At 39.3% G+C, this 24,596-nt stretch overlaps 1 protein-coding gene across 1 annotated transcript; it reads right to left on the bottom strand.

Annotated features, from left to right (window-relative positions):
* Positions 1-1,455: 1,455 nt before the first annotated feature.
* LOC104490984 (multidrug resistance protein 1-like) lies at positions 1,456-24,350 on the bottom strand (the record flags this gene model as incomplete). The annotated part of the gene is made up of 18 exons (XM_010133338.1): positions 1,456-1,659; positions 2,213-2,359; positions 3,377-3,583; positions 4,506-4,703; positions 5,912-6,068; positions 6,542-6,682; positions 8,035-8,135; positions 8,762-8,965; positions 10,927-11,010; positions 12,111-12,188; positions 12,953-13,057; positions 13,481-13,627; positions 15,572-15,811; positions 16,286-16,447; positions 18,997-19,167; positions 20,340-20,543; positions 21,775-21,900; positions 24,240-24,350. Coding segments are annotated over 18 exons (2,781 nt in total), but the record flags the coding sequence as incomplete, so codon positions are not given.
* Between the last annotated feature and the right edge of the window lie 246 nt (positions 24,351-24,596).

Genomic DNA, 24,596 nt, shown 5'->3' with positions numbered 1-24,596 from the left:
GTGGAGAGGTCACACAAGCAGGTGCCTGAGTGAGTGGGAGCTTCTCTTATAACAGTTCCTGAGAAAAACTGTAGATTTTGGCAAATCTGAGACCAGAACTTGTTCTACAACCCTCGTGGATCCTGATGAGGGAAAACAACTGAAAACAAAATGAACAAAGGAGAGAGTCATTACTGTAAGTTTTTTCTGCTACAACTGAGCAGATTTATCTGAAAATTATAAGGTACTGCAGGTTTCTCAAGGCTATAAATCCTTCCCCAAAGCCATGTGCAAAGCCTTGGAAAATTATAATGTTGCAATTGGGTTTAACAAGCCAAAAAAACCCAGCCAGTGAGTCACTGACTACACAGTACATATTCTTAACTGTGAAGGATGCATAGCAGCACACTGAGAAATACATCAGAGGAATAACCAATTATTAAAGCATATGTGTAAATAAGTTTTGCCAATACGTCTAATAATCTTTAAAATTGTTCATAAAATCATTTAGCTTGGAAAATACTCTTATGAACATCAAGCCCAACCATTAACCTAACACTACCAAGTCCACCACTAAACCATGTACCTAAGTGCCATGTCTATTCAAAATAAAGGATCTCTCGTTGAACACCACTTTTTATTTTTTCATTTATTTTTTTTAAAGGAAAGCTATGTACATGGCTGACATGAGTCCACTGCAAAGGAAACCATTCTAGCTGCCCCACAAGACTTTTGAAATTACCCTGATGGATGCAAAACTGTTAGGTCAGCAATTGAAAAATGCTAAGCAAAATAATGGTATCTTTTGTGTCAGTTTATCTCTATATGGAAAGCTTGTAACTTTAGAATTACTGTCTGAATTAGAATATTGACTCTCCAAGAAATTTATGAAGCACAGTAATATTAGAAATGTGACATAAAGTGGGGAAAAAACCCCAACAAAACCACGCATCCAACCTCTTCACTCTTGACTTAATACAAGTGCCTTTACTTGGAATCTCAGCAGTCAGTAAGAATTTACAATCATCTTTAATTAAGAAGACTTTACGGCTGCATCTGGCTGTTGAAGACAGCTAAGGGGCAATAACAAGCACCAGCTCACTGCTCGTCCATGATGATTAACCTCTGTCATACTCTGGTATGCCCTTGGTCTATGGCACCTGGTATGGGGGTTGGGAGGGCAAGACGACCAGGGTGCCCCACCTAAGCTATGGTGTGGATGAGATTACTTCAGGTCTGGCTCCCTCCAGATCACACGATCCCCAGAACTGCCCAGCAGATTCAGTCCTAGGACTGCCCTGTGTACCTTCCATGACCCACCCCAGGGCACACACTGCTCATCCGCATGGGTGTGTGGGGCAAGGGCTGCAGAGTACAGCAACCAGATGGCAACACATGGTCCCTGCTCCATCAGCACAGATGCAGCCAACATTAATTCCCTGTAAGCTTTTCATGGCAGGAAAAAAAAATCCGCAAACAGTACTAATTAGAGACTTGAGCATTTACAAGTGCATAGTAGTATCCTTCCTTTGCCAGTAACTGGTTGTGGGTGCCCTGCTCAACCACCCTGCCATTCTGGATCACTGCAATGATGTCTGCAGTCTGTATGGTTGTCAGGCGGTGAGCAATGACAATGCAGGTTCGACCTTGCCGGGCGTTATCGAGAGCTTTCTGGACGATCTGCACACAGATGTCATGAAAATGCTGTTAGCACCTGGAAAGCCTTCACTTGTCATAGGAATCACAGTTGATTTCTTACTCTTTGTTATCACCTGAATGTATCTCCCACAGATATACAAGTCAGTGCACACACAAGACACTTACTCAACAGGGTTTCTCACTGAGGTCATGAAACTGATGAAATGAGCATGAGACATTGAGAGGTGGGTTCTTGGGCATCCAGTTTGGGTCAGACCACAAATTCAGTATTTACCATCAAAAATGCTAATAGGATTTACCACCAAATACAGCTAATGGGAAGACAGCTGAAGACTATCAGCTGCCCATGCTGTTTTCTACTTGAAGTTTTGGATTTTTCTACTCATCTATTTAGTAGATATGCACAGCTTCCCAATGTGGTTCAATTCACAGCTTGCAGCTGGAAAACTTACCACGATACACCTACTCTGTTGTTTCACAGCCGAGCATTTGCAACATGTTTGAATTGATTTTGACAGAAAGCAACTAACCTTGTACACGGACATACGTATTTCACATAAGAATCATTCCTCACCTTTTCACTTTCTGTGTCAAGAGCAGAGGTAGCTTCATCCAGAAGGAGAACAGCAGGATTACGAACCAGAGCCCGGGCGATTGCTATTCTTTGTTTTTGACCTCCAGAAAGCTGTGTTCCTTTCTCACCTACTCGAGTATTATATTTCTGGATGTTTAAAATTAAAAAATAAGGCCTGTGAATATTCTTAGAGAAGGAAGATTGGAAAAGCAAAGTTTTATACCTGGCTATAAAAATGATTAGGTATTTCCACCTTGAAAGCAAATAATTATGCAAATGGTTTAATAAAGGTAAGGTTTTATAAACAATTCTGCTATAAACACTTATACTTACAGCCACCCCTATTTATATCCTGTCTGAAAATTTATTTTCCCAAAGACTGGAATAGGTCTTGAACGACACCACCACTGATATGGTGGTGTGGTGTCCACATATCTGCCCATGAGTATATTATCATAAGAATAACTAGAGATTTAATACTTACTGACATATAAATGAAGAACTCGATACTCTGTTACTTGTGAATAAAGAGTCCCAGATGTCATTAGTTGTAATGAAGATGAAATATTTTCAGCACCATTACATCATTTTCGAGTTACACAGAACTACAGTAAAAGCAAACTATCAAAGCATTTTTCCCTCTTAGAACCAAATTATTTACAGGAATGAAGGTCAAATGCCATGTCATTCACTTTTGAATTATTGCTCATCTGTATTTGTGAAGAAACACTCCCTGTGCATGCCCATCAAGTTAGAAATAAAGCATTTATAGATTTACTGAATTATTTTAGGAAAAAAAAAATCATGTTTCTCAGAGTAACTTGAGAAGTTTCAGCTGTTAAAGCAAAAAAATGAAAAAAAAAATATGAGGACTTATTTGTACATAGAGTGTCCTCTTATTTTCCCCCACTTCATATTCTGCTTTGTCTAACACTCTATCAATTGGAATTTTTTGACACATTGGCTTTTTTTGACACAAACTCAGAATGATTTTAAGCTTAAAACACACTGACATTTTATATCATAAATGCTATATTTTGTCATACTACGGGAAACAAAAATGTTTATTTTTAATTTGATCTATGTAAGTGAGCATTATTGAGATATTTCCATATCATTCCAAATATCTAATCTTACTGTGAAGAGAAGATCACTGTCTCTTACCTCTGGAAGTTTTTCAATGAAAGTATGGATATTTGCTGCTTCAGCTGCTTCTTCAATTTCCTCCTGACTAACCACCCTACTGTTGTCTCCATATCGAATGTTTTCAGCAATGCTGCAGTCAAACAGAATAGGCTCCTGTGACACCAGGCCCAGTCTAGACCTCAGCCATCGTAAATGCAAAGATCTGGTATCAAATCCATCTGCTAACTAGAAAAAGCAACAGAAAAATTATGCCAAATTGACTACAGAGCTCATCCAGATACACACTGTAAACAAGAAACACAAATTGCAAGATGAAGCCTGTTGCGTGTTACATTCCCAGCTGAAATCAAGTAAACTTTGCATGCAAAATGAAAAAAGAACCAGCAGTATAAGTGAAATACTTCCATTTCATTAGTTTTTAATTTTGTGTGTGTTTTTGCTTCCATTTCCCCAGCAGAGAGAAACAGAGCGCAGATCACAGGCTGCTTAGCAGTCCTTCCAGCCCCGCTGACTACCAGAAGCACCAGGAACCACAGGGGAAATCTTATCCTTAAGAAACTGAACACAACAATAGTCTCAGCTGTAGGCCTTCAACTCAATCTTAAAACCTGCAAGGAGGTTTCTTCGGACTTTCTGCACCTGTTAAAGGGGCCTGGATCAAAAAGCCCACTGCAACTTTCTTAGGGTGATGCAGTAGCATCACTGTGGAATGACATTTGCATCATCTGAAGCATGTATCTACGTCCCTGATGTGTGAATTCCTATCAGTGAGATGTCTTACCCATTGGCAAGTGAGTGACACGAATGCTATGTCCCTGTGTGATCGGGCTGTGAGCAGCTTTGGAGAGGCAATGCAGTCTCACAAAGCCATCCTCTTCCCTGGTGAGATCTGTGCCCTGAATTAGCTCATGGTGCCAGCGTGGGTGCCTGTGCTGGTATGTGTGGCAAATGCAAGGGACAGGCTATGACAGGGGTCTTGAGCTTGTCTACAGCTCCACTGGAGCCACAACTTCAGTAACTCACACCTCTAAAAAAGGCATCTGGTCAGGCATATTGGCAGGATAGTTTAAAGCCTCTGAAACCTTGGAAGAGAAAGAGTTCTGAAGATTTAATTGTTATTAATAGCCACTCAAGTCTATATTTTTACCACTTGTCCTTCCACAGGGTCATAAAATCTCTCCAAGAGCTGAATGGATGTGCTTTTGCCACAGCCGCTGCTTCCTACTAATGCCAGTGTCTGTCCTTTGTTAACCTTCAGGTTGAGTCCTTGCAAAACTTGAACTTCTGGCCTTGTTGGATATGCAAAATGGATGTTTCTGAATTCAATGTTGCCTTCAAAATTGCTCTGAAAAGTAATAGAGAGTTCACATGCTCAAATTAGCATTTATTAGCTTTAACTATAATACTTGTAAGACTTAGGTTTTAAAGTGAGAGAACTGACAAGAAAGTTTGGGAGGCATTTTTTCAGAACTGTTTTTCAAGTTCTTGTAAGTTACATATTGGATTGAGTGTAGAATTATTTATGGGTTATCTGCAGAGCCTTCTGGAGAAACCTCTTGTATCTATTTTTCACTTCACCTTTGAAACGAAAATCTTTAGACAAACAAGCGATGTTAATATTGTTCATTTCTGACACATGTGATTAGGACATTTCTATTCTCGATATAATCTACAGCATTTGCTTTCTCGATCTCATGCTGCAGGTAGCACGATTTGAACAAGTGTAACACAAGGTCAAGATCAGCTATTAAGATAGCAAAGCTAAACTCTTCGTGAGTGATTCACAGGCATGTAGGACAAGCTGTGAGCCAAAAATCAGTGATAGCTGTTAATTAGCCATTCTAACCAGGCCAATTCCTTAGCAGAAGTGGAAGAAAGGGACTTGCCTCTCCTATTGTTTGGGGTAGGAGCCAGCCCTACATATTTAGCAGCAGCACTGCAGCTCTCACAGCAGCTGATGATCTAATTTCATGGGCTCAAAGCTTTGCTTTGCTGAAGTAGCAGGCATCACTGGTATTTGAGTCAGGTCTATACTAGAAATATTTTCATTTAAATTTTATTTTACCAGGCACTTTCTGCTAAATCTTTCAATGTCTGTGCTGGAGGACTCTGGTACAATAAGATAGGTAAGTGTGTTTGTACCTTTAAAGGCTGAAAATTCCATGTATAAACTTAGTTATGGAAACTGGATTATGGTTTCCTGAGTAGGGGCTATTATCTAAAATCTACATTGGAAGCTCATTTTAAACTTAGATGGATCCTTTTAGATCATGTAAACTGAAAGCATTTCATGCAGAAATTTGACAAGTGCTGAAGTCAGTTTCATTTTGGTTTAGACATGAGAGGATTTTAAATTTTTTTTAAAAATTAAAAAATAATAAGTCACTGCTACTTATTTATGGCTTTTTTTGACACCCTAAAATAATATGAAGCTATGAATACAGCCGCAGACAATAAAACAATACTAATTTAGCATGTTTCAACATTTTTTCTGAAAAAAAAACCCAACCAAAACCCATGCAAAACAACAACAACTACTACAAAAAACATTACCAATTTTTCCCCTTCTTCACTGGAACTGTTAATTAGAGGTTTTCTGTCCAAAAGTTGAAAGATTCTTTGGGCTGACACTTTAGCTTTGCCATAATCTGGTGCTAGTGAAGCAGACTGACCAGCATTCATAGCTGCAAACATGACAGAAGAGAAGACTCTAAAACCAAAGACAAAGCATCATTCATTTCAGGTAGAATACCACATCTTTTTTCTCATGTGTAAAATCAACCTTCAGAATAAGGATTTTTAGCATCCCTAGACTGACATTTCTGGAGCTCCTCAACCCCCCTACATGTCATTCAGTATCAGAAATCCTATTTGTTACTATAATTTATAGATGACTAGTGTGTCACATTACTCCTCTACTTAATACCCTCTGCCTGAAAGAAACATTAAACAGCAAAGACTTGCTGTAGGTGTGCTGAGCGTGACCACACACTTGCTGCTTTACTGCCTGAATACGCAGCTTTCCCCAAAGCCTCTCATCTGCCCAAACTGCACTTCTAGCCAGACTGAATTCCTGAATGCCTCTGCCCCATTACCTCTGTAATTTGATGGAGTAATTTGCATGCCCTGAAATCACTGTCCATGTATTGAATTTTTAAAAAGTATTTTATAAAGTATACTCACATAAATACATTTTCGAAGTTGCTCAGACAGTGGGCAATGAGCCATGCCCCAAACCTGAAGACTGCTGCATCAACAAAATAGTTTGCACACTGAGATACTCCATAGGTAAATCCATAGAAAGGGGCTTTTGTCAGAGAATCTCTGATAAAGGAAGAGATTTTCCATAAATAACTTGCAAAAGAGAAACAGCAGACACTGGCTTGGGGATGGTCAGATTTCCGGGTTAAAGTTTTCAAGCAATACAGCTCACCATCTGAAAACACAACAAATCAGCCCAGAACACATGCGCACTCACAACCAAACAGACCCTAAAAGTACCCTACATCGTGACATAGAACTGCCCTTAGGACAGAAAGCATTGAGATCCTTCATCCTCAGTTATGCTATATTGAATGTCTGTCTTTGTTTTTCTACAGCAAGGCAGGTCGCTAGAGCAGTTAAGTAATAAAATTTAACAACTACCACGTATGACCTTTTTTATTAAGAAAACAAGCAGGCTCCAGACCAGTCTAAGAGCCACCTGCGGGCTTCGATCAGGTCTTCCCATCTGAGCAGAGACCTTTCATTCCAATCTGGAATAGAGACATATCACTGCGTATCCCCTCAAGGATTCAGACTAAGCCTCTATTTCTCAGTCTGTCTTTCTGGAGAAGTTTCATGTTGTGTAGCTAATTGAATGCATACTAAATCAGAGTCTGGAGGACTCGCTGCCTCATGGCTTAAGACGCTCTCTGAGGAAACTGAAATCTCCTTTCTAGTCTGAGCTGTAAAGCAGTGACTTGTGACAATCCAGGCTGAGCACCTGCCTATATCTGGGGTATTACCAGTTCATCACATGCTGAATTTTAACAGTGTTTTGGCTGAGGACGGATTATACAATGCCTTCAATGTCTTCAATGCCTTTGTTTACGTTAGTTACCTTGAAGGATGAAAGAAATAAATTATATTTTGGGCTATTTTGTTTAAATAAAATGAAGCTAGAAAAATCTGGCATGGTGATTCAAATGTGTTTCAGTGGAGACAGGTCAATGGGATGTAGTGGGTCAAAGGGGAACATATGAAGTTCATTTCAAGGTTTCAAGTCATATCAGGGGAATAAAACTGGTTTATCTTATAAATGGTACGGTATGGGAGTTAACTATCAATCCTGAGTTAATTACTATCAGTGCAATACACTGAAATGGGGTTAACGTATATCCTACATTCTTGGCATACACAGGCAAACACAATATTCTGTAACACAAATGCAGAGAATGCTGTTTGTAAAGTGTTTGCATAATGAAAAGGCAAATCCTGCAAACATTTTCTTCACTCACATTCAAAAAGATGTGTATTAAAACACACCAAGTGAACAAATTTCAAAACCATGTAAACAGCTATTGACATCCTTCCCTGTCTTTTGGGTATTGGATAGTTTGCAAGAAATGTATTTGCGATTAATCTGAAAGACTAAAATATACAAATAAAGAATTATTAAAGAAAAAAGATCCTACCTATATGGGCCATTCAAACTAGTAATGTATCTTTCATAAAATGCTTCTTCCCTGGTCAGTGAAGCTACAGTTCTTATGTTTTCAACTGATTCTGTTGCAATCTAAATTGGGAGATAAAACAAATGAAAGGTAATCCTTTACAACTCCAACCTACAACATATCTCCTAAACATTCAATCTGTTCTCTAGCATTTATTATTTTAGATCAGAAAGTGCTTGCCTAAGAGAGGAGATCAAGGTCTATTACCAGGTGAAGGAAAGCCCCAAGCAATGAGATTATTCAACTCACAGTCACAAGACAGAGCTGGCAGTGGGAAGTGCCAGCGGTCGCTGCCCTAACCCATGTGTTTATTTTATGGCGGAATGAAAAAGCAGCGACGTCAGGGCTCAGTAGCTCAGCCCGGCACAGCACAGAGCAGAGCTACACTGCTCACCCTAGGCACAAGACACATGAGTGTTGGGGCTGCTGCTGTTACAGCTGTCCCTGCCCAGAAATCCGCTATGGAGACTTTCAAATGCATTTTTATAGCCTAACTTACAGATGTTTTGTGTTATCTATGTTTTGCTTTTCTTGGGCATATATAAACATTCCCTTCATCCCCCACCCCGTCCTGTCCTCTCCCCCCTTAATTTATCTTGGATAACTGAGTCAGTTGTAATACAGCTACAATGTTGTCCTTAAAAGTGATCTCACACCATAACGCTGTAGTTAAAATTGGAGAACTTACTCTTCCAGCCTCTTCCAAAGCTTTTTGATCTTTTGCAGCATGACCAGACACAGAGCTAGCTTTTGCAGCATTTGTAGCAACAATGAAAGGAATGCAGGCCAGGGTAAGCAAAGTTAACTGCCAACCGTATACAAAAGCAATAATGATGGCAGTCAGAAGGGTAAAGACGGTCATAGCCATCAGCCCAAGTCGGCTTCCAGTTGCCTAAGAAAACCCCAGAAACCCCCAAATATCCGTCATTAGATTTTATTTTTGTTACTTATATCAGCACATCAAATTGCTATACAGTCAAGGCCAATGGTTCAGCCGGAAAATGAAACTATGTGTGGTCACGTGTATGGACATTATGCACCTACTTATGTAACTGTTCCTACACATTCCTCACACTTACCAGCATTCCGGCCTTCAAGGCCAGGTTAAAGCAGTTTCAACAGTTGGTCATGATAGTTGTGTAATGAAATATGTATCTGGGACTGTCCGTACGACCTGAGGCACAGAATAGTGAGGCCTCTGTCACAGTAGGGCACTTGAGTGCCCAGCATTAGGCAAGAGGGGCTTTGTTGTAATGACAGCCATCCGTTGACCCACCCCGCTAATGGTGGTGGAAACTACTGATCTTCAGGTTCTCATACTGCTGCACCTGGGGCTGGGTTCTCAGAAAAAGATCTGGATTTGGACATCCTTCAGAAATGTTTTATCTCGGTGGGATAATGAATGGGAAAGATGAACTCATACTGAAGAACTCATCTCCTCCCAGCCTGCGTAACATTTTCATCAAGAACTTTTTAAATGAGAGATGATTAGCTTCCAGCATCCGGGTGGGCTCTGATATACAGAAAAAAAGGTCTGAAAACAGCCCTGCAGAAATAGTTCATCTTCCAAAACTTGGCTTGATGGAAAAAACAAAAATCCTTGGGCGGGAAGCAAAAATTCTTCTCTCTTTTGCCAAAGACTTTCCTGCCCTGAGAAGACTTTTCATGTTCAATGAAATTTAAAATAGTAATAATTAAACCAACGCCAAGGTGAATTGTTGCCATATGTTCTAGGGGCTGCACATAAAGATGGATTTGGAAACCTCAGCCAGCGCAGCATGAGGCATGGCACTTAATGATGCTCTGTAGTGCTTCAGAGAACACAATATCTTTGGAGACCAATTCATGCCCTTAGTTGGTTTTTGTAGTTGGGGGACCCTGTGCACCCCTCTTTTCTACTCCACTGAGAGGGTGATATAGTTCAATGCCACTGAAGCAAAACTGGAGCTTTAAAAGATGAAAATGACTAAGTTTTGTCAAAGACTATTTTCTCACTACAGGCCCATAAAGAAGGAGGACATGACAGAGAAATGAAAATGTATGAAGACTGAAAAATGTAGGGATTAAAGGGTTTTTGATGTACAAATTTGAAGGAAACAGACATCTTAAAACAAACCAGTAAACTCTTCCCCAACAAGTCTCGCAGTGATTTTTTTTTTTTTCAAGGAGAAGGGAAGAAACAGAGACATTTGGCAGATTGTCAGGGGCTGCTGATGAAGTGAGTAGTAGGAGGAACTGTGCAGAATTTGCCATATGCTCCTGCCAGTGGCCAGTGGCCACGTCTCTCATACCAGTGCCTTGAATCATTGCCTCCTTTAGCTATCACCCTCTCTGGCGTTCTTTATTAATGCTGGGCCATTTATAACTGTTTGGTCTGCTTGTGTGTGAGGCATATTTGGTGGAGATGGGAAGAAGACTTATTTTCATTAAGGTCCGTAAAGGTTTGTATCATCTGCAGATGCAACCTCTTCACGGCATTCAGGTGACACCCATCATAGGGTGTAAAAACCTGGGCCCACCGATTCTGGTCCTCAGCACACATGCAGATTTCACTTTGCATGATGAAGTGGTCTAGAGTTCTTATGTATTATTATGTATCATATTCTTATGTATTAAAGACTTGCACGGGTGTGGAAATGAAACGTACAAGAACATCTGCTGTATTTTTGATAGTTCTTATAAATTAACTGGGAAGCCATTTCCCAGGTGTCAACAGCATGCTATATAAACGTGTCTACGGGGTACAGTTACTACCTTGTGTTCTGAAATAATTTTAGTGTCCCTTGACAACTGCAGTTAATATTTGTAAGGGAAAAAAATATTTAAAAAAGCAATCCAAAAGAATCAGCATACCCCTTTGACTTGGGAAGCATCTGTAGCAAGCCGAGTTAGCAGGACACCGACAGCATTTTTCTGATCATCGTACCATCCAATCTCCTGCAAGAAAATACACTAATTTTTGTTTCAGAAAATTACATGTTCTTACCGTATTTCAGATTTATGAGGATTACTACTAAAATGAACAAATATTTCCAGCTCAGGTAGTACATGGGGAAATGGAAGTACAAGTCGATACAGCCAATATTCTTCCTCTGTAGTCAGCATCTTCCAAGTAAATGAAAAGAAAAAGCTTAAAAAAGTATTATTCTCTTGTGAACCTGTAATTGTTCACAGTCAAAGTGATGTGGTTTTCTTCTGAATGTGCCTATTTAGAAACTTTTATCATAAATTCCTTTTACTCAGTCCTTCCTTAGGCCTGCAGAGGTTAACTATTTTCTTCTTACAAGTTACCTATTCCATTAACTATAAAGAGCAACTGCTCATCTATATTGGTACATACAGGAAGGAAATGAGGTCCTTTTACTGCCAACGGTTATGGCAAGGTTTATTTATTTATTTATTAATCACTAATTTTCCCTCTCCCAATCCTTTTCAGATGTTTCTATGAAGACACTGGTTCTTGTCCCCAACTGGTGTGTGGGGTGCCAAGTTATGCATTCTCAAACCTTCTATGCAAGTAACATGAAATTACAAAAATTAAGAGGAAGGCATTCTTCTCATGGGTAATTATTGATGCAATAGGCAATTTGATTCGATTTTTTTACAATAAAATATAATCAGATTGTCTATTTGCTATGGATTGCAGTATATAGATTTAAATCTAAATAACTAAATAGAGTTAAATCTATATATTACATACTTGCTTCATGACCACTCAAGCAAGGGGTATTAAACTTTTTTTGGTCATTCTGCACACACAGACAGCTGCAAATTGTGTGCATGTAAGCATGCCAGATATATGCACACTTGCAATGACACTCCTTCAAAATTAGACTATTTTCAGTAGCAGCACTGAGCCAAATCACACATGGATTAGGAGATTTTCAGAAAAGTACTACTTTTTCCTAAGCTAGTGGTAGAAGAGACATGGTTTTTTTTCTTTTCGCTAGACCACACAATTAAAACCCATCGTTTACTTTGTAACAATCTGCAAAAGCCATCTGATTTTCATGATACCCTAGCTGCATAATTCATACCTGCTGAAGTAATGCTCTGAAGGACAAAGAGCGCAGTCTCATTGTTAGCATTTCCCCAGACTTCCCAAACATGAACCCCTGGAGAGGATAGAGAGTCACATTTTCTCATCTGATGCTTTTACGCTGTTTAGAAAGCCACACAGCAAAAGCAATGACACTGAAAAGTCTTCTATGATCCCCTGTGCATACATAAGTCTTGGGAAAAGTGCCATTCACATTCCTGGAATCTGGAACTCTATTTTCCTACAGAAAGGAAGCAACACGGCAAAGAAGGCAGGAGGAGTTTTTTGTAAATCCTTATTAGTATGCCCCAGCAGCGCTAGAAGAAGATATATTACTCTTACCTAGTCGTCGGCCTCCCTACTCTGCTACTGGAGACGTTTACTCACAGCAGTCATACCAATGGATTTTATGTTATGGACATCAATGAGCAGTAATTGTTTCCTGCAAGCCATGGAGCAGTTATAGGAGAACAGAAAACTGTGGAGTTTCCTCGATGGTTTAAAAGACATTTCTGCTACAGAAAGAGACTACTTTATACTTACCTTGACAAGAGCCTATAGACTGTCAATACGAAATGTCAGTCTCAACTTTGACTTCTAAGGCTTTCAATCATTGTGAATCCACACTGCCTTCAGGGGCTTGTTTAAACCAACAGCAAATACGATCTTTAAGTAAACACATCCATAAAATCCATGTATCTCAGTAAGAACCTTGGCACTTCTGCTTGTTTTTGTAAGCTCTCCTTGGTGTTTTGCTTTTCAGATTGTGTTGATATGAGTTATACCTGCAGTATTCTGGGGAATTAAGAACTTTCAACATTTCAGTGTGGTGACACTTACTTGGATTATGTAGGCTGCTAAGATAATCACTCCAAGTAAAAGAAACGTTAAAGAAAGTGCCAAAGTATTTTTACTCCTCTTTTCTGGATCCGTTTCTTGAAAAGCCTTTTGGGGAAAAAAAAAACAAACGACAAAAATGAGTAGAAAGACAATGAGTGCCAGTTACATAAACCAGCCTTCATCTCAAGAAGCTTGTCTACTTCAACTTCTGTTACAGCAAGTATCCTAGATCCTGAAATCAGTCCGCAGTTCCTTAACTTTCTGTTAAGGAGCAGAAGACAGTCCAGCTACACTTTTTTAGTTTGTTCCCCCAACTCCAACTATTGTTCCCCTTTTCCTCTGCTAGTAAGATGCCTCTAGAGGGTCACTTCACCAACTTTCACCATTTTTCACTGGATCTATTTATACAAGTGAATCCCACCCAAAGTCTTAAATAGGGAGAACTGGCTGAGCATGAGGGAGGTTCAGGACTGCAACTTCCATTTGCAAAAAAACCAAAAAACCCCACACTCAACCAAAAATACTTACCCCAATGATTTTTCCAAATATAACACCAAATGCAGGATGGACTGCACCTGAGATGGCAGCACCAATCATTCCCAGCAGTATATACAGCCACTCAGGTTTGTTCAGAGCCAGGATTCTTGAGTAAGGCACAGCAGGGCGATTTTCTTCCTGCAGGAGAGGGCAAGATGCAAGTTTTCCTCAGAAAGTTGCAGAACATTAAATTCTCCAGACAGTGGGTGTTCATTAGGCTTTGAGTAGTGAAGTGTCTTGGTAAACTACTGAAAGCTCTCTCTGTGCACTTGCAGTGAGCAAACATGCTGGATATCTGCAGCTTTGCTGTTTCATATCCTAGAACTTCAACTGCACTGTAAAAGCTCAGAGGCAAAAAACTTATCAAAAGGCTAAGTCATGAGGGAGGAAAGGCCAGGAAAGTTCATTGAAAGTCAGATAGGACTGGTCACCATGAATAGCAGCTAACACTCGAATCTTTATAAAGAACTAAAAGCCTCACTGTTCAGAGCACAGAAAAGATCCCTCCAGTTCAGCTAAATGCTGGTGGGTTGGCAGTAATGCAATTGGGTAGAGGGGTCATCTTTCTCTTTTGCAAACAATAGTCCACGCATCATTACCAAAAGCATGAAAGAGGCATATGTAACAGTCAGTTAGCCTGCATCTCCTTTGAAAGTACAAAAATGCCCCGTTTTGCTTTACTAATTTATTCAAGCGCCTATGCCTCCATACCGGGAGTTCTGGAAAAGTGAAAAATGAAAACATTGGAAATGATAGACAAACTATTAGGCAGGATTACGATTCAGTTGTTCTTGCTTCCTGGTTATTTCATACCATGTTTCAAACGCTGAATGAGGGTGGCTAGCCTCAACCATAAAAGTAGCCTGACCTTTCTGAAGGAATTACAACCACTGATTTCTCAATTTTTTTGTGAATGTGATGAATATTGAAGTATTGAGCATGAACACTCACTACTTCCACTACTTCCTCTGAGGTCTTAACCAGTATTAATACACAGACAAAAAGTATCTTTTGAACTTGCATAACTTCTTGGTTTTTTGTGATAATAGGAATGGATTCAGCTTCTTCATAATATTTGAAATATGTATTAGCTGGAAGCTATATTTTAGTGAGAAGAAATATTAATAGATACAAATTACACTAAGCCTTCTATAAGTATTTTAAAATAATCAGATGGCATATTACAGATGAGATCCTAACTCCCATAGATTTAAAAGGATTCACGGTTTTACTTCAGAATTATTTTATTTCTTCATTTCAAGCTTCAAGGTAAAAAAAAAAACAACCAACCCCAACCCAAAAAATGCCAAAAAACTCTTCCAATATATTTAATGAAAAAAATTGCTGTAGTCCAGGCAGTACAAAAGAGGAAAAAACAAAACCAAGTTTCTATTGAGCTGCCTATCCAAACTCTGATCCAGAGTCCACCAGAAATTTGTTCCTATTGATTGCCATGAACAAGGTTTACTCAACTTTGAGAAAACGGAGTTACGTTTCTAAAACCTCAACTTGCTATGTGACATTTATTTCTATACATTTGTCAACTGAATTGTTTTATCCAAATAAAAACCTCTAGAACTGGATGTTTTAAAGCATATACTAAGAGGGAGAAAAGAGAATGATGGTTCTTTAATTTAGAATTTACTTCAAAATATTAGGATATTAATTTTTCTTTTTTTTCCTGACATAAATCTAATATGATATTCCAAAATGTCTTAAAACTTAGTATGCACACCCCAGGGATTACATTATCCACCTGTATTTGCAATAGTACAGAATCCTCCAAATGAAATCTCACAACTTGTTTTAATTAGATGGTATTAAAACATCAGTGACACATATCAAGATTTTTTTATAGCTCCACACTAAGTCAATAGTGTTAAAATAAAGATTTTTTGGTAAGATGTACACCATTGCCCCCATATTCCTAGAACAAATACTCAGCCTGGTGAGTACTGACTGTAATTATATCAGAGTAAAGACTGCATGCAAGTCAGCTATATAAAAGTGATTAAAATTGTGCGCTTTGTGTTTATAGTTACATGCTATCACTAAAACTCTGTCTAAAGTTTTAATACAAACCTCCAGCTCTTTTGTTTTCTTTTTTCCAGAGGACATTTTCTTAGAAGAGCTCCTATTGCTCTTGTATCTGCTGGATCTTCTTCGAATGCTGCCTCTCCCAGAGATCACCGATTCTTCAAAACGGTCTTGAAGAGTCATCTCACCCACAAGATCATTTCTGTCATTTTCCTCATATTCCTCAGACCCTATGTCTTCACTTCCTTCTGATGTCCCATCGTCTTGAACATTATCGCTACAATCCTAGTGAGAATCCAGGTTATACAATCATAAGGCAATTTGAGTAGGGAGAAGGAAAAGTAAATGTTTTTTCTCATGGGTACTGCTGTTTCATTCATGTGGCCATATATATTTGCCTACAGGCCATATATATTTCAGTTTGTAATGACAGAGCAGTAGAGTATTTGGTCCCAATTCCCCTGCCTTTTCTCTTCTAGCAGTCTATGGAATCCACCTGGAATACAACAGTTCTGTGGTTATGCCATAATTATGTAGCCTGCCTTCCACTCACTTATGTTTTTGACATACTGGATTGTGCAAATGTGAAACACTTTCACGGGTAAAACCCCCAAGAATTCCAAGCCTGTGTCCGTACCTAGACTAGAGTGACTGGGCAGCTGGACAATATGCAGGAACTGCAGAGAGAAAATGGCTCCACATACCAGCATTTCATAACTCTGTGAAATGGAGAAAGAAAATAAATGAATTTGCCCTTACATGCTGCATTACAAGAGAATAGTAGACTCCCTTCTGCAACATGAGTTCACTGTGTGTTCCTTGCTCAACCACGACGCCTTTCTCAAGTCCTGCAATAGTGTCAGCAGTCCTGATGGTAGACAGTCTGTGGGCAATCACAATGGTGGTCCGTCCAGTCCGAGCCTTACAGAAAAACAACAAAACCAATTTACAACAAACCATGCAAGAAAAGAGCACAGAAATAAAAAAAAGTTATTTGAGGTATTTATGCCATAAAATAAATCCAAATTTTAAAAATAATTCTTTCTTCTAAAAGCAAAGATTTATTTTCCTGGTTTCATGCCTCTTGTTTAACAGTCTAAGGACACATTCACGTGCCTAATTCAGACAGAGAAAACCACATTAGTCTTATTAGACAGGTGATTCAGATATTAAAAGCTATAATTAAAGTTATTTGATTTTTTAACAAACTTGAACCGTTTGAGCAAATGTTGACCATAAAGTGTTTCTAGGTATATGCACACATGGGAGGGAAATTCAGTGAAAATAGTTAGATTTTCTCAAAATAAAGCTAGAATATTTTCTTCATATACTGTCCATGCATATTTTTTGAAATATAACATTAAACATGACAGAATTCTGACAAGTTTTAGCAGAAAAAGCCTAGAGGAGTGGAGCATATCTGGGCTCAGAAATGGGTTTTAGCCACTCACTAAAGCTCTCTCCCAGTCTTTTGAAATAAGCTACATCTCAAATGGGATTTGGCAGGCAGAGTTGCCAAAGCCTCTGTCTGCAGGTTACATGCTCCATCCCTCTTCAGCTCCTACATGCAGACCCCTGGTACACACAGTCTTCATGCAGCACACGAGCACTTGCCAGCTTGTGGCTGTTGGAGAGCGCGTCTTCCCTCCTTGCTGACACCTGTAGCAGATGGCGGCTTGGGAACAGGAGGAGAAATCCAAGGGGACCTCATGCAGCAAATATGTTCTGTATTCAAGAAGCCTGCTGGAAGTTACTTGCTAAAGAAGTTGTACATCATAGAGGTACAAGGAACAAGGACGTGGAGAAAATGAGGAGAGTTTTGGTAGTACATGAACACTTCCATGGAGACTTGGATTCTTCCCCTACAACTGCCATCAAGTTCTCATGGATCTGATGCAAGTCACTCAAAATCTGTCACAGATCTTTCTCTCTGCAGTTTTCATGCCTGTACCCTAATGCTTAGAAGTGCAGAGCCTTCACCACTGCAGTTGGGAGCTGTGATCAGAAGAAGCAAAATGCTCTATAAGATGCAAAGTTTTCAGAAAACAGCAGGCCTCAAGCATCTGCGTACAGCTGCTCAGAAACTGTGTGCATTTGTGAGGTTGGAAGCACCGCTCCTCAACTGTAAAAATAATGAAGGATATTAGCATCACTTTTTCCACTGAGGGATGTTGAGAAGAAATTTGTAAATCCCAATTGGGGACTACACTGATGGACATCAAAAGCTGTGGAAAGGTGAGCAAGTTATGATTCAGGGCTCGTTTTGGTGTGCTCTGAGAACATGCTGAAGGATGAGAAAGAGTATACAGAACAGTCCCCTTAATTGAGTGATCTCCCTTTATGTTATGCAGTAAATGAAGCAATAAGGTTCTGGAAAAGGTTAGTATTTGATCATGGAATTAAAGAACATGCAGAATGAAGGTCAATTATGGCTGAAATGGCAAATTTCAGTGCTTAACTTTGCAGCAACAGTATAATTTATGTACAAATTAATTGGATGAATATTGGGTTTGTATCCATGTTACCTCAATACTAATAATACCAGTATACTCACGCGAATATAACCAACAGCTACACTTTACCTCAGATTTAAACTAACTGGCATTGAAGGTGGTAAATTCTGTATTTCCCTTGAGCCATACTTGTAACACATATCTGTGCACAACCTCTGAAATGAAAGGCAGGTTTTTTCACCTGTCTTTTAAAAGTACATTAAGATAAATACTAGGTAAATGAAAAGGCATTCCAGCCCAACTATTAAGTTCTTTTTTAATCAAAGCCTTTAAGCTTCACTACACCTTGGTGGAAACAGCTGATGAAGGGTGGCTGCAAGGAAGGGACCATAAGCTGATGGGACAGAGGCACAGGTACAAGCTCCAACAGGTCTGGTCTGCAGCACCCACCCTAGAGCTGGGGGACTGACAGAAGCATGAGGTGGGCAGAGACTCCATATTTTAACTGGCTCTGATTTTGTTCTGTGATTTGCATTCAGTCTTTGTGAAGAAAGAAAATGGCTAAATGCCAAGAGCTTTCCAAAAATTACAAAGCACCAGTTCAATTAAGAATGAATACTAGGAATATTGTACTATACATTTCTATTAATCTACCTGGCAAAGTCCATTTGGTCCTCATACCCTGCCTTATTATTTTATCAGCAAAAGTACATTTGTGATTTGAGGAAGGGAGTGCAAGAGACCCAAGTTACAGTTACTAATTACCGTAATGTATTGGTAATTAGTAATAACGCTAAAAAAAACCCCCAAAGACATTATTCCCAAGTAAAATTTTGATTGTTTAAACTCTGCTAAAACACCAAAATTGAAGCATTCATCCAAATTTTATTTTCCAGTGTTCTTGATCCCAGTGTCCTTTTTCCCTGGAAACCTGAACTGAAAATTATATGTTAGTTTTTCTGAAGTGCTGTGGCACCTATTCATGGTGACTGGTAGCTTCAATAATGTGATTCCTACCTTATCAAGAGCTGCTTGCACTATACATTCACTCTGAGTATCTAGTGCGGATGTAGCTTCATCCAGAAGAAGAATCTTGGGATTTCTTGCTAGGGCACGGGCAATCGCTATTCGTTGCTTCTGTCCTCCACTCAGTTGAGCCCCTCTTTCCCCTACCAAGGTGTTAAATTTCTGAGAAAGGAGAAAGCAAAACAGAAGTTATGGGATGTCTCAAATGAAATCCTCACATCCCTGTGTGATCATAAGTACTCAGCTTCTAGACAAGAGGTAGCTTTATCCGGCTGACTTGAGCATGGGCAAAGCAAACATGCAGCTATTTCCATCCATCTAGCCCTTAGCCAAGTCCTCCTATACCCATTTCATACTTTACATGCCTACCTTTGAGCTTATGGTTCTTTAAAGTCTTGATCTTTACTGCTCGCTCAGAGAGTGCTCCAAACTCTGCATTTTCTCGACACAAACTTATAAAAGGCATCTCTGTATTTACTGATGACTACCTACATTTTCAACAGGGTTGGGATCATAGGGATGCACCAGGACCTATAACATTGCCTCTGGTTTCTACTGACTATATCACTCACTCCAAAGTGGCAAGCCTCAAAGTCCACTGTAGTCTTTTATTACATAGCTGTTTAAGTATGATCAAATAATTCTTCCTGAGAAGAAGACTGACACGCTAGAAATGGCACATGCTTGAAAGGTGATGGCTGAGCTCTCTGAGGTAGAAGAAGAATTTGAAATCAAATCCCAGGTGGGCACTTTTTCTGCACCTCTTTAACTGCAGGGCCAAAAGGAAGGAACATATCATCATCCATTTCCAAGGATGTGTTTTGAATGATTGATCTCTTCTCACTCCACCCCGAAACGTGTAAGGCACCTACTGCAAGGAGAGGGCTCAAAGCTCTGAATCTCAGGCAGACGGAGATGCTAGAAATGGCCTTGGTTCGGGGCATACTTATTTACTTCCACCCTCCATTTACTACTGAATGTGCAGACAGCTCCTGGCAAAAGGTTTGGATTTCTGGATCTTCTCTTTAAAAGCCCAACTCTTCCCATGCCTTATGAGATGGGCAGGGATGGCAATACAGCTGTGAAGCTTTCCTTCTCCTGAGTTAAGGCATTGATGTTTTTTCGAGACTTAGACACAAATCTACTTGGTTGCCTTCAAAGGAAGACACAATACCTAGTCCAGAAAGTCCCTAAAGTGAAAGCTGCTGGAGGCTGTAAGACTATTTTGAGAAGTTATACTACAACTGGAATTACCATGCGCTCCCTTTGAGAAACTGAACACCAACCTAAATGGACCTTTCATTCTTACACTCAAAAGAAGTTAATGAACTCACATCAGGCAGTCTAGATATAAAGTCAAAAGCATTGGCTTCCTTGGCTGCTTGCTCAATTTCAGCATCAGAAATGTCTTCTCGGCCATAGCGGATGTTATCAGCTATTGTTGTTGCAAACAAAACAGGCTCCTGGCTCACGATACCAATATTTTCTCGTAGCCACTTTACATTTAGCGTCCGAATATCCCGACTGTCTAAGGTTATCTGAGAGGAAAAGCATATGTCAAAGAAGTTGAGGAAGTGCATTCTGTTTACAATAAATTGATTCATTACTATTACTTGACTTAACTATAAGCTGCAAGGACAAAAAAGAAAAAAAAGGTCTTTGTCAGAAAACTACATTGGGGGAGAAGTTACAACTGTAAAACTGTAGTTTTTCCATTTGCTGTGCAAGCTAGGAAATGTTGAGGAGCAGCAGAGAAGACATTAGAGGTTTGGGGTTTTTCCCTTCTTTTTTTTTCCCCACCGATAACTATCCTGTCCAAGCTGCCTTAAGAGTTTTCTCTCTTCCCAGTATACTTTTTACCCTTTTCTCATGCTCCTGTGCCAGTTTGCTGTTTGCTGCTCTAGTAGTTGTGGCTACACAATTGCCTCTGTGGCTGTGCTTTACACCAAATCAAAGAAATAATCCAAGTTGACTAAAAAGGAAAGGAAAGTTGTTCTTAACCTAGATCATTTGCAGTGTAGTCCTGTGAGTATTGATATTAGCACAGGGAAGGTCAGCAAACTGAGGCATGGGGAAATGAACAGAGTTTAAGAAACCACTGTGTTGATAATAGGTAGCGGTCTTGATACATTATGTAGTGATAGTTCAGAGTTTAATATTTGCAATGTTTACCTAGTTCCCTACTAAGCAGCATTCTTCAAATATTAAGTATAAAAAGAACATTTTCCTTCAAAATATATTGTTTGTTTTTCTCCTTGTTTCCTTTGGAAGTTTCACATGAGAAGCATTTACCATTTACCGACCAGATCTAGTGTTTAGTGGTGGAGAAAACATACAATGCATAATGACGGAAACTTTTGCTGTGGGTTAGAGCCAAGAAAACAACCATTTAAAATAGGAAAACTCCAGGTTTTAGTTTACATTCAATGAAATGGAGGCAAAATACAGCAGAGCACTGTTTGCTCAAAAAAGTTTACAGTACCTTAAAATTATTTTCATCAACAATCAGCATTTAAATTCAGATCTTGCATCTATTCAAAGCTTGTTGGTATTTACTGCTTCTAGCATAGTACTAAAGAAGGAGGATAATGAATTCAAGCCAAGAGAAGATAGGTAATTTGAAGTTTTAACTGTGTAAATGCTGAACTACGCGGAGATGTGGTCAAGCTCAATAAAAAATAAAAATAAAAATCAAGGTTCAGTCAATATGGGAAACCTGTGCTTAGCCTAATAGCTCTCAGTTTTCACAGCTCACTTGCAGGCACTCACTTCTCCTTCGATGGGATCGTAGAATCTCTGCAGCAACTGAACTACAGTGCTTTTTCCACAGCCACTGGCACCAACTAAAGCAATGGTCTTCCCGCTTTGAATTTTCAAGTTTAGACCTTTGAGGATCTGGGAAAAAAATTTAAATAAAATATATTTCTTAGTTTGACAAGTTTGACTAGAGAACAGTCTGTCAAGGTAAGTGTAGCAATAATCAGGGCAGTAGTAAGGGACACAGTCTGAAGGTATGGCAATATTAGTAAGTTAATTGTATCTGGAAATGTTCTGGGTCACTCATAGGAAAGATCCTGCATTTACACTTGTGAAGTATATTAGCCTTTGAAACTGGATGGCTACATGCAACCTGCCTGTTGGGAATGGTCCCCGGATCCTTGTGGCTAGCAAACCAAGCCTGGGAATTATTTGAGAAGATTGATAACAGAAATAGGCCAAGTTCATGCCAAGAAACATTTTAGGAGTTCCCTTGCATAGACCATAGCATTCCAGTGCCTGGGAAAATTCCTCAGCACACTCAAATCAACTAATACAGACACAGCCACAGTACTCCAAACTTGATAGCTCATTTTCTCCAATTTGTGTAATCTGGTAGCGGGCTCAGGGTCTTACAGCTGGTGTAAGACTCATATATCCTGCTGTCCTGCATTTCCCACTACTTAGACAATGGCATAACACTTAGTTATGAATCTCACAGGAAAATATTTCTAAGGTACTAAACATTATTGCTGGGTAACAAATCTGCTTTCTTCTATTTTTAGAATATAAATGGCTATTTTGACAAGGTAACTGCTGGAAATCCCTTAATAAATCCCAGTCCTTATTGTTAACTGCCTTAGAAACCTGGGGAGTACTTACAGATTAATGGTATCTTTGTTGCCATTATCACATTTAGGAAGATTGTCTATGTCATATAGAAGTAATGCTGCGTAGTTGCCAAAACATTTGGCTGCTATGGGAACTCCTTTTATTTATACCAGGCTGATTTATAATTTTGCCCACACATGTTTTTGCAATGAGAGATTAAAATAGTTGCAATATTGCTCTCCTCTCCCTGTGCTGCATCCAGCAGGGTTTATATCTCTAAGCAGCTGATATCCCGGTGCCTTTGTTATCAAGTAAGAACAAATTCTGGATACCATAATTTCTCCAGAGGCAAATAGTCACTAACTTTCTTTTATCAGGCAAGGTGTTGGCAAGATTAAAACAAACAATAACTAGGTTCCTTAGATCTCTTTGATTTAGTTTAGCCTGGTCAGGAGAGATTACACTGCACTGCATCAATCACTTGAGGGATTGTGGATAACTTCTATGCATTTTTGCTGATTCCTTTTGGCTCTATTAAATAATTGAAACTCTTAGTAGGGACAGCTGCTGACTCAGTAGATTTGGGAAGGATGACAAAATATTTATCTCCCTCTCACGACATGCAGATGCACAACAGAGCTCATTGGCTGAATAGCATTTTTAAGAAGAAGGATGAAGAGCCTGCTCAGTCACTTCCGGGTTCTGAGCCAAGAGGGAAAGAAGGTTCATTGCGCTGACTGACTTCAGTTTGGCAGAAAACCTAGCTCTGGGTCTGTCCTTCAGTAGCCCTACAGATTTGATGAATAACTGACAGGTCACAGATGACTGAGGTGGGAAGAGCCATCTGAAGAAACAGCCACAGTGATATGAACGTCTCCCTTCTCACCCCTCAGTTGGTATGTCCATCTTTTAGTCGTTGACATCTGAAACCCCTATTTCTACCTTTTTCTTAATCAAGTAACAACAGCAGCAAATCTCTTTTCCTTTCAGCTTTGCCAATGTCTTCAAAAGATTATAAACTGCTGAATATAGTAGAGAGGTCAAACCAAATTAATCACCAGAAAAGTAGACCACCATGATGACATGCACAGCACTGCACAGTACAGTTATTATGGGAAGTTAACTGGCAAAAAATAGGGATATATATTTATTGAACAGTAAGTTTAAGTCTGCCCAAAATAACATTTGACTTCCAAATGTATATTTACAATGATATGTTTCAAATCCATTTGATGGCATATTGTTGTAAAGCATATCTCACAGGTCATTTTTCAGATGGGATATTACAGCAACTCAGAACAAGCAAAGGACTGGAAAGAACAAGCAAACTTCCTGGTTTAACTGTGTAAAGCCTGGAAGTTTTAATGACAGATACTGAAAAATCTTATATGGATTATGAGAGCTCATGTTCACATAAATTCAGACTAAGAGCAACACATATTCTTAGCTTTGTCCAGCAGAGGAGAACGGTGAGCGCATAGTCAGTGGCAGTAGATCTAGAGCTTTGTCTTTGGACATTACTTTTTTCCCCAATAGTGCACAATCTTGAAGATAGGAATGCATTTCAACAACAACAACAAGTAGGTTGTTGTTGATGTAGGCTTCAAAATTTCAGTACAGTAGATTAATCCAAAATGACCACTTACTTCAACATCAGGTCTGGATGGGTAACTGAAACGGACATTTCTGAATTCAATTTCTCCTATGAGCTTGTCTGGTTTGTAACTTTCCTGAGAACTGCTATCTATGAGCCGTTTCTGGAAAGAGAGGTTTTTAAAATATGTTACAAGTTATCACATTTTTGGAGCTGCTATTTCATCCGGATTCCTTATTTTCTCCTTTATGAGTTGCTGGTTTGCACTGCAGTATGCCACTCTAGAGCTGCTGCATTTTTCTTGCAAGATGCTGAAGGCACGGGAACATCTACCTGTGAATTCTGCTTCAACAAAAATAGCACGTTTTCAAATGCAACAATCCACAGCAGAAAGTCTATAATTGCAGAA

The sequence above is a fragment of the Buceros rhinoceros genome, unplaced genomic scaffold, assembly GCF_000710305.1.
Source record: "Buceros rhinoceros silvestris isolate BGI_N320 unplaced genomic scaffold, ASM71030v1 scaffold12703, whole genome shotgun sequence".
Taxonomy (NCBI): Eukaryota; Metazoa; Chordata; class Aves; order Bucerotiformes; family Bucerotidae; genus Buceros; species Buceros rhinoceros.
The sequence above is the reverse complement of the archived record's forward strand: the minus strand, read 5'-3'. Positions and strand labels throughout refer to the sequence as shown.